This window comes from Tupaia chinensis, unplaced genomic scaffold (genome assembly GCF_000334495.1).
Source record: "Tupaia chinensis unplaced genomic scaffold, TupChi_1.0 Scaffold148607_1, whole genome shotgun sequence".
NCBI classification, from domain to species: domain Eukaryota; kingdom Metazoa; phylum Chordata; class Mammalia; order Scandentia; family Tupaiidae; genus Tupaia; species Tupaia belangeri.
The window spans coordinates 2,208,858-2,219,960 of NW_006208456.1; the positions used below are offsets into that span (position 1 = coordinate 2,208,858).

Here is an 11,103-nt window from a genome sequence, read left to right on the forward strand (position 1 = left end):
GCGTGCGCTCGCCAGACAGACAGAGAGAGAGACATAGAGACAGAAAGCGAGAAATCACCCCCCAGGGGGGATGGTCACGCCGCAATCTCTTCTCCTCCATTCTCCTCTCGGGATCTTGGGCACACACGCACACGTGCCCGGCGTGAGTTTTAAGCCACCGGGTCCGGGACGCGAACCGCGGTCGACTACGTGGGAGTCCAGTGACATAACCGTTACACTAACTGCTGGTTCCCTGCCTGGCATGAGTTTTAAGCCTCTGGTGAACTGCGTTGGCCATGTGGGAGTCCAATGACACAACTGTTATGCTATCTGCTATCCCAAGGCACACATTTTGTTTTAATATATGTATTTTTTAAAGACTTACTCATTTATTTATTTATTGTGATTTTTTGGAGAGGTTTTTCGCTATAGGGAGCATGTGCTCGCCAGACAGACAGAGAGAGACATAGAGACAGAAAGCGAGAAATCACCCCCCAGGGGGGATGGTCACACCGCAATCCCTTCTCCTCCATTCTCCTCTCAGGATCTTGGGCACGCACGCACATGCGCCCAGCATGAGTTTTAAGCCACCCAGTCCAGGACACGAACCGCGGTCGACTACGTGGGAGTCTAGCGACATAACCATTACACTAACTACTTTTTCCCTATTTGTTGTGATTTTGAAGCTACCAGGTCTGGGATTTGTACTGCAGTTGGCTATGTGGGAACCCAGCACCTTAACCACCATGCCATCTGCTGATGCCCAAGGCATGTATTTTAAAGAAAAGGTTATTTCTATCTGCCACACTAACAGAAGAAGCGCACATTGGTAGGTTGCAGACAATTTATTTTTGTTTGTTTGTTTGTTTGTTTTCAGTTTTCCAGAAGGCATGTGCACTCTCCAGAGAGTGAAAGAGAGAGAAGGAGAGAAAATGAGAAAGCATCCCCATGGGGCGTGGTCAGGTTGCAATCCCTTCTCTTCATTGCCTGACATGTTTCTTAAGCTGCTGGCTCCAGGACTTGAACCACGCAGTTGGCCATGTGGTTCACATGACCACAGGCCACGGGCAGGCCTTTATGTACATATAAGAATATATGTGTGTGTATATATACATATATGTGTGTGTGTGTATGTGAGTATACACACACACATATATTTTTAATTGCCTGTGGGTATGTGTGCTTGCCAGGGGCAGAGAGAAAGGGGTAGAGTGGGAGAGAGAGAGAACCCCTCCCTAATGGGTATGGTCATACTACAATCCTCTTTCTTTCAGTTCCTCTTTCCACCAGGATTTGAGACATATATACAGTTGCACCCACTATGTTTTGACCACCAAGACCAGGATTCAAACTATGGTGGCAATGTGGGATCCACATCCAGTGCATGGCACTTAACTTCTACACTGCAGGGCCAGCCTTGTTATTTTTTAATATTAATAGTTTGTTTTAATCTTTCTTCACTTGGCAAAGTGATTATACTAATTTCAGTAAACTTAGCTTAGGCGATAAAAAAGAAAATGATGAGGGCCAGATGGTAGGACAGTGATAACAAAACGGGACTCACATAGAAAGGTGCTGGGTTTATGTCCCGGGAACTCCATGGACAAGCCACACTGGGTGCCTGCATGTGCCCAGGGTGTGGGCTGACTGAGATAGGCTGGATGAAAACCTTCATGGAAGTGACTCCCCTTTTTTTTCTGTTTCTGTTGTTCTCTCATGAAATAATTAAATAAGCAAACTTTTTAAAGAGTAAGAAAATAAAAATACCGGGGACCAACAGTTAGCGTAATGGCTATGTTGCTGAACTCCCATGTAGTCGACCGCGATTCAAGTCCCGGATCTGGTGGCTTAAACTCACACCGGGCGCGTGTACATGCGTGCCCAAGATCCTGAGAGGAGAATGGGGACCAGCAGTTGGCGTAATGGCTGTGTCGCTGGACTCCCACGTAGTCGACCATGGTTTGAGTCCCGGACCCGGTGGCTTAAACTCACGCCGGGTGCGTGTGCGTGCGTGCCCAAGATTCCGAGAGGAGAATGGAGGAGAAGGGATTGCGACGTGGCCATCCCCTGTGGGGGGTGATTTCTCGCTTTCTATCTCTCTGGCTCTCTCTGTCTGTCTGGCGAGCACATGCGCCCTATAGCAAAAACCTCTCCGAAAAAAAGATCCTGAGAGGAGAATGGAAGCGAAGGGATTACGGCATGGGCATCCCCCTAGGGGGGTGATTTCTCGCTTTCTGTCTCTCTGTCTCTCTCTTTTTCTGGCGAGTGCATGTGCCCTATAGCAAAAACCTCTCCAAAAAAGAAAAAGAAAAATACCATGTCCTCAACAATTATACTACCTACAGATAATCTTTGTTAATATTTTGATGTATAGACTTTTTCTTAAGAATTATTTAATTTCATTTGTTATTATTATTTCTTAATTTGACCAGAGAGAGACGAAAAAGAGAAAGGGAAAGCTAGAAAGCAGGCTGCCAGGGCTGGGACTCCAGTCGTGATCGGCCATATGGGAATCTGGCGCCTTTAACCACCACGCCACCTTCTGGCCCCTAGACTTTTAAATTTTGCTATAGAACTCATGCTTGCTGTCAGAAAGAAAGTGAGAAAGCAGCACCCCAGGGGGGATGGCCACACCACAGTCCTTCTCTTCCATTCTTCTCACAGGGTTTTGGGCATGCATGCACACATGCCCAGCTTGTTTTTCAAGCCTCTGGGTCTGGGACTTGAAGTATGCAGTCTACCATGTGTGATCCTGCACTTTATTTGAACTATGCAACCCACCATTGGCTGGCCTGGTATAGAGTTTTTTTTCTCTGCTGTGTAGAAGCATACTTTAAAATATTAGGGGCTGGTCTTTGTGGCCTAGTGGCTAAGGGAGAAGGATTCCACATACCCCACTGGGATTCAAATCTCAGTCCTGGTGGCTTAAAAAATATACTGGGTGCATGTTTGTGTATGGTCCATATCCTGACAGGATAGAGAAATGGAGACAGTATTACAGTGTGACCACACCCCATTGGGAGGTGCTTTCTCCTTCTCCCTCTTCCTCTGTCTCTAGCACCTATACCTGTCCTCTGACAAATTAAAAAATGTAATTCAGGGAGAAATAAGAACATCTGAAAGAGGTCATAGAACAATGGAGATTTATTACAGTTAGAGCAGAGGTTACAGTAAGGAAGAGTAATTATTGTATGGGAGGACAATATTAGATATGATAATAAGCTATATATTAAGTAGTTACTAAATACATGGTTCTTAAATAATTATTTATTTTATTTATTTATTCATTCATTTATTTTAATTTTACCAGAGAGAGAGAGAGATAGAGAGAGAGAAAAAAAGTGAGAAAGCAAGGCCGTGGTTGGCCATGTGGGAATGTGCAGCACCTTAACCACCATGCCACCTGCTGATCCCCTAAATACATGCTTTAATTGCTGTTTAATAATTAGCACACCTATGTGGGATAGGTACTGTTACTGTCCTCTCGTTATACCTGTAGGCCTGAGATGTAGAAAAGTTCACTGACTTGCCCAGGGTGAAACAGCTGGTGAGAGAAACAGCACTTGGCTTTGGTCCCTCTGATGGAAAACCCTTCTCTACTGCCTTTTTAGTTGCTAGAATGTTAGAACTAGTTGGCTGTTTTCAATATTATTCATTCTTGTCAGTAAATATAGTCTGTAGGATTATCACTTTAAATTAGCTCATCTTTCTTTTCTAAACTATGAAAATTTGGGGACCAGCAGGTAGCACAGTGGCTAAGGCACTGGACTCCCACATAGTGGACTGTGGTTCAAGTCCCAAACCTAGCATATGTGTAACCCAAATCCTGTAACATGGCCATCCCCCTGGGGGATGATCTCTCACTTCCTGTCTCTCTGTCTCTGTCACTGGAGAGAGTTAGCAGTTAGTTTCTCTCCAGCAAAGGACCTGGCTTTGGTGTGCAAGCCGGCCTTTAATTTATTATTCAACTGTAAATATGCCGCTGGAGAAATAAAATATAAACCTCCTATCTACATAAACTTTTAATATTATTTGTTTATTCTGCTTTGTGTATATCTTGGTGGTAACCTAGCAACTTGCAGCTGCATTATGTCAAAACAATGTAAAGCGAGTCTGCCGTTTTAAAGTCTTCTGCTATCAGTGGCTATGAAGACTATGACATGATCTGGTTAACAGTTACTCCAACATCACTTCTTTTTCAACTGGTAGGCCACATTTATAAATAATATTAGGTTACTGTGAAGTAAAAATTGTCAAATTTAAAAACGAGAGAGAGAGAGTAAGTGAGAAAGTAGGCCACTAGGTCTGGGACTCGAACCATGACTGGAAATGTGAGAGTCCAGCACCTTAACCATCACTCCACCTGCTGGTCCCCCAAAATAATTTTTGTTTTTTCATTTAGATAAATTTTTGCTACAGGGCACGTGCACTTGTCGGAGAGACAAATACAGAGAGACAGAAAGCAAGAAATCACTCCCCAGTGGGGATGGCCACTTCACAATCTCTTTTCCATTCTCTTCTTGGAATCTTGGGCACACATGCACACCTACCCGGCATGAGTTTTAAAGCTACAGCATCCAGGACTTGAACCATGGTCTACTATGTGAGAGTCTAGTAACAACCGTTATGCCATCTGCTGGTTGCCAAGAATAACTTTTTAAAGATCTACTTGTTTATTTCTTTATCTACTTATTTGTTGTTATTTTCTTTCTTTCTTTTTAATTTTTTGCTATAGGGCATGTGCGCTTACTGGAGAGAAACAGAGACAGTGAGAGAGACAATGAGAAAGCACCACTGAGGGGATGGCCACAGTGCAGTCCCTTTTTCTCCATTCTCCTCCTGGGATTTTAGGTATATGCACACACACACATCCAGCATGATTTTCAAGCTGCCAGGTCCAGGACATGAACCTCAGTTGACCATGTCTAAATCCAGCGCCTTAATTACCATGCCATCTGCTGGCCTCTGTTTGTTGTTATTTTTAAGCCACCAGATTGAAGACTCAAACTGCAGTTGACTAAGTGGGTATCTTACATCTCAGCCACCATGCCACCTGCTGGCCCCTTAAAAGGCCTTTTAAAAACTCAATATTGGTTTTTTAAATCTTAGACATTCTGACTAGGGTTAGGTGGTATCTCATTGTTGTTTTGATCTGTATTTCCCTTATGATGAGGGATGTTGAGCATTTTTCATATGCCTTTTGGCTATTTGTATATCACCTTTAGGGAGTGTTTTTCCAACTCATTCTCCCATGTTTTAATAGGGTTGATCATCTTTTTTACAAACAACTGCTTGAGTTCCTTGTGTATTTTCGTTATCAGTCCCTTATCTGATACATAATTTACAAAAATATTTTCCCATTCTTAGGGCTGCCGATTCACACTAATTACTGTGTCTTTTGCCATGCAGAAACTTCTTAGTCTGATATAATCCCACTTGTCTATTTTGGGGATTATCGACTGTGCTTTGGGGGTCTTATTTAAGAAGCCTTTCTCTACCCCAATGTCTCCCAGAGTTTCCCCAGTGGGAACCCTTTTACACTGCTGGTGGGAATGTAAATTAGTCAGCCACTATGGAGAACAATTTGGAGATTCCTCAAAAATCTACAAATGGGAACCAGCAGTTAGCATAATGGCTATGTCGCTGGACTCCCATGTAGTCAGCCATGGTTCGAGTCCTGGACCCAATGGCTTAAACTCGCGCCAGGTATGTGTGCATGCATCCCCAGGATCCCGAGAGGAGAACGGAGGAGAAGGGATTGCCATGTGGCCATCCCCCTGGGGGGTGATTTCTCGCTTTCTCTCTGTCTGTCTGTCTTTCTGGCAAGCACACGCACCCTATAGCAAAAACCTCTCCAAAAAAAAAAAAAAAAAATCTACAAATAGCACTAAATCCCACTCTTTGGTATCTACCCAAAGAACAGAAGAATTCTTCATCGGAAAAATGCTTGCACATCGATGTTTATTGTGACACTATTCACAATTGCTAAGACATGGAACCAACCCAAATGCCCCCGAACAGATGAATGGATTGAAAAACTGTGGCACATATACTCTATGGAATACTATTCAGCCATAAAAAGGCAACAAAACCCTGGCTTTTGACAGAAAGTAGATAAATATGGAAGATTTACTGCTGAGTGAAGCAAACCAGGCTATGAAGGAGAGACATTCTATGTCCCCACTTAATATATACTGAGTGTCCGCACTCTATGACTAAAACTGATTGACTAAAGGATATACAAACACAATAAATAGGTGTATATACCAGATATAGTGTGTGTGGAAGAGTAGAGCCTGGAACATTTAGAAGATCAATACGGAGGCAAAGCATTAATGGGACAAGGAAATGTGGTATTACCTGTTGCAGATATTTTACAGTTTAATCAACTGGACTAGGGAGAAATGTTCACATATTGAAATGTTCACTTTGTAAGCTAAATAAGGTGATTGAATGTATTAAAAAAATATAATAAATAAATAAAAGAGAACAAACTAACAACAACAACAAAACCTCAATATTGGGAAGTGATTTCTCCCTTTCCTTTTCACTCTGTCTCTGTCTCTCTCCATCAAGCACACATGCCCTATAGCAAAAATGTCTAATAAAGAAAAAAACAAAAAACAAACTCAGTGCTAATCTTGTAAATCTGTAAAAGATCAAAGGAAATATGGTACTTAAAGGCAGGGACACCAGATTTTTCTGTGTACTCAGAATGAATGAATTAAATGAAATGAATGAATGAATAAATAAAAATATATCTGAAAGTATTTCTTTATTGAGAATTTTCTAGGAATATACCCCAGTCAACCCCATTTCCTATTGACCTTTTTTTTGGTGGTGGTTGTTTTAATAGCTGAAGGAGAATTTAAGGAACACTGAGCGGAAACATCAGGAAACTCTTAGAAGATTGGAAAGCAGGTTTTTTGAAGAAAAGGTACTGAATATTAGAGTTAAATGCCTTATTTCTAAAAAAATGCTTTAATTTCTAGAGTGACGTGTGTGTTTATATGAATTCTGTGAGATATTGACCTTCTGTTTTATAACTTGTAAGATTAGAAGGTTGTTAGCAAATCATAGCAGAATCAAAATCAATGAGAACAAGAACTATTCTAAAAATTTCAATGTCTATTTATTTTTCCCCCTCTCATTCAGAAATTCTTGAAAGTCAAGAGGGATTATCATCTTCTGAGACATCAGAATAGGTCTCCCTCAGTTTGGGATTCCCTTGGTGGGACTGAAATTCTATGTACCCCATTACATATAGAGATGAGATTGGAGAAACCATTAGTATGTGTATGGAGATGGCTGTCCTTAGTCAGGCTGAGCTAAGGATGTTAATAAGGGTCTCAAAAATGTCCCTTAGACTCCTGCCTAATGGTGTAGTTGGTAGCAAACTGAACAGCAGTGCTAGAGTGCATGGCTGACTGCAGGTTCAGATCACCAGGTTGGCCTGAAAACATGCTATGCACATGCAGGCGCCCAAGATCTGACAAGCAGGAGGGCAGGAGAAAGGGGATTGCAACATGACAAGACCTTGCAAAGGGTGCTTCTCTTTCTCTCTCTCTTTCCCATCCCATGCATGCACACACACGTTCATGAATAAAATAAATAACAAAAGAGTTATTCAATGTTTCAGGCCAGCTCCATGGCCTAGTGGTTAAGGCAGTCAAAACCCTAATGGCTGTATGATTTAAAACCTTGCCCCAGTGGCTTGAGAAAAACAATGGGTTTATTTGTGCATACCCAAAATCCCAACAGGCTAGAGAAATGAGAAGGGATTGTGGCATGACCACACCCCACTGGGATGTACTTTCTCCCTCTCTATCTCTCTCTGTCTCTAGTGAGTGTGTGAATCCTTTGACAAAAACAAATGAAGTTCATGAGGAGTGAGTCAGGGATATTTAACCACTATACCACCTGCTGGCCCTGATGTGTAAAATTTGTTGTTAGAAATATAACTTTGGAGGGCATGATAGTCAAGGGCGCTGGACTCCCACATGGCTGACCACAGTTCAAGTCACAGACCTGTAGGCTTAAAACTCATGCTAGGCCCATGTGCATGTGTGCCCAGGATCCCAGGAGAAGAATGAGGGAGAGAGAATTACGGAGTGGCCATCCCCTGTGGAGGGTGATTTCTTGCTTTCTATCAAAAATTTCTCAAAAAATAAAATCTTTAAAAAATATAAATTAAATGAAATAATTAAAAAGAAAGAAGGAAAGAAAGAAATATAACTCTGGACCAACCAGTAGCATGGTGTTTAAGGTGGCTGGATTCCACATGGCCAACTGCACAGTTCAAATCCTGGACCCAGCAGCTTGAAAAACATGCCAGGTGCATGCGTGTGTGTGTGTGTGTGTGTGTGTCAAAATCCCAAGAGAAGAATGGAGGAGAAGTAATTGAATTGTGTTGTGACCATCCCCCCAGGGGTGCTTTCTCACCCCCTTTTCCTCGTAGGTGCATGCACCCTATAGCGAACTTAAAAAAAGAAGAAGAAAGAAAAGAATAAAGAAACGTAACTCCATATTTCAATAGCCTATTTTCTATTTTAGCATCGACTGGAAAAAGAAGCTGAAAAGAAGATAATTATGCTGGCAGATAGAGCCCACCATGAAGCCATTGCGTAAGACTGCTGCATCCTTTTTCTTTCCATTGCCCCTCTTACCTCTTTGCTGATCTATTTTCTTTCTACTTTCTTGTCTTTCCCCTCTTCCTCTCCTGGCTTCTGCTCTTCAGATTTTCCAATATACTCTATTTATTTTCTTTATTCTTTTTTTTAAGTTTATTTATTTATTTTTTTAAAGAATTACTTTATTTAACTTCATTTATTTATTTTAATTTGACCAGAGAGGGGCTGGGGGGCAGGGGGAGACACAGCAAGCAAGCCTTCAGATCTAGGACTTGAACTGTGGTCAGCCATGTGGGAGTCCAGTGCCCTTAACCACCACGCCACCTGCCGGCCCCTTCTTTATTCTTTTTGTTTTGTTTTGTTTTTAAAGATCAATGAGATAATGACTTTATTTTGTTTTTAAATTGCTAGAGGACACAAATGTTTGCCAGGTAGGAAGAGACAGAGAGAATAAGAAAGCACCTCCTACTGGGGTGTGGTCATGCCATAACCTCTTCTCCATTTCTCTATCTCATTGGGATTTTGGGCATGCATGTATATCCAGCATGTTTTTCAAGCCACCAGAGCCAGGATTCGAACCACCAGAAGTAAGCCATGTGGATCCACCTCCCTTAACCACTAGCCTATGGGCCTAGCCCATTCACTATTTCTTTTCTTTTTTTTAATTGCCAGAGAGTGCACATCAGAGGGAAACAGTGGGAATCAGGAAGAACACATCTACCAGTGGGAGATGTTATGCTACAATCCCTTCTCCCTTCTCCATCTTGTTGAGATTTCCTCACTACTACTTTTTCTTTGTGTCCCTGTATACTTTTTGTAGCAGTATAGTATGGTAGAAAGAATCTAGCCTATGAAGGTATTCATTTAGACTTTGGTTCTCAATGTGTCTAACTGATTGTAGAACTATTTCTCTTTTTTTTTAAGAATTATTTTTATTTAATTTTATTATTTTTTATTTCAACCAGAGAGAGAGAAAGGTAAAGTAAGAAAGCAAGCCACCAGGTCCAGGACTCGAACCACAGTCAACCATGTGGGAGTCCAGTGCCTTAACCACCACACCACTTGCTGCCCCCCCTTTCTTCTTTAAGGTTTTTGCCATAGGGCTTGTGTGCTCACTGGAGAGAGAAAGGGAGAGACAGTGAAAGGGAGAGTGAGGAATAATTCCCCAGAGAGGATGGCCATGCTGCAATCCTCTCTTCTCCATTCTCTTCCCAGGATTCTGGGCATGTATGCACATATGCCCCACATGATTTTCAAGCTGCCAGTTCTAGGACTCAAACCACAATTGGCCATGTGGGAGTCTAGCACCTTAACCACCATGCCACCTGTTGATCCCCGTAGAAAGATTTAACTTTCTGAATTTTTTAAAATCTAAATATATGGGTAATAAAAACAACCTTGCATGATGGGCCAGGAGGTGGCATGGTGGATAACATGCTGGCTCCCACATGGCTGACTGCGGTTTGATTCCAGTAGCTTGAAAAACACACCAGGTACCAAAAATCCTGAAGAATGGAGAAGGAATTGCAGTGTAGCCACCCCCTTTAGGGGGGTGGGTTGGAGATTTTTTTCACTCTCTCTCTCTCTATCTCTGTCTTTCTTTCCAGCAAGCACACATGTCCTATGGCAAAACAAAACAAAACAAAACAAAACACCTTACATTGTTATCACAAGGTATATTAATAGAAGTAACATCAAATGCCTTGTGTTAATGCGTGAACTGAATGGTCTAAATGGGTTCTTTCTTGCCTGTGTAACAATCCAACATGAATCTGGCAGCTCTTCTCCAATGGTGATCCAGCTATCAGGGCTGCTTCATCTCATATGTACCTCTGTCATGTTAAAATTCTTCATATCCAGTCTGCTGGACAGGAAGGAGCGTGGGAAACTCATACCTGCTCTCGACTGCCTTGGATTGGAAGTTACACAAAACTCTTCTCTGTCCTATTCGGTATGAATTTAATCACAAGATCCACACCTAACCCCTGTGTAAGTACTCACCATCACCTAAATGAGTTGTAGCCATTGTTACTAATGTTAGGGGATGATAAACATATCATTGTGCTACTGTGGCAATATCTGCAACTTGGACCTTGTTTGGGGATCTTATACCTCTATTTCAGGCAATTGAATGTTGCTGGAAGAAATGTTTTTAAAGAGAATGTTTATCTCCAGAAAGCTCTGGCATACCACCTGAAGGAAGCTGACACTCTCCAGAAGACCTCCCAGAAGTTGCAAGAAAATCATAATTTCCTTCTACATCAAAAGGTTCCCTCTCTTATTTAGACTTTGTTTCCTTTTCCTTTTTTTTTTTTAAGAATTATTTTATTTAGTTTATTATTATTATTTTTTAAATTTGAGCAGAGAGAGACAGAGGAAAGTAAGAAAGCAAGCCACCAGGTCCAGGACTTGAACTTTAGTCAGCCATATTGGGAGTCCAACACCTTAACCACCCTGCACCTGGTGGCTCCTTGTTTTTTTTTTTTTTTTTTTT

The 11,103-nt window shown here is 41.8% G+C and overlaps 1 protein-coding gene across 1 annotated transcript in view; it reads left to right on the forward strand.

Moving 5' to 3' along the window:
• The window catches only part of BBOF1 (basal body orientation factor 1), a 41,418-nt gene that overhangs the window by 10,951 nt on the left and 19,364 nt on the right, over positions 1 to 11,103 (forward strand). Inside the window, exons 5-7 of the mRNA XM_006170538.3 lie at positions 6,836 to 6,916; positions 8,533 to 8,603; positions 10,733 to 10,877. Coding sequence (XP_006170600.1) covers positions 6,836 to 6,916; positions 8,533 to 8,603; positions 10,733 to 10,877 — 297 coding nt within the window. The remainder of the gene's footprint in view (positions 1 to 6,835; positions 6,917 to 8,532; positions 8,604 to 10,732; positions 10,878 to 11,103) is intronic.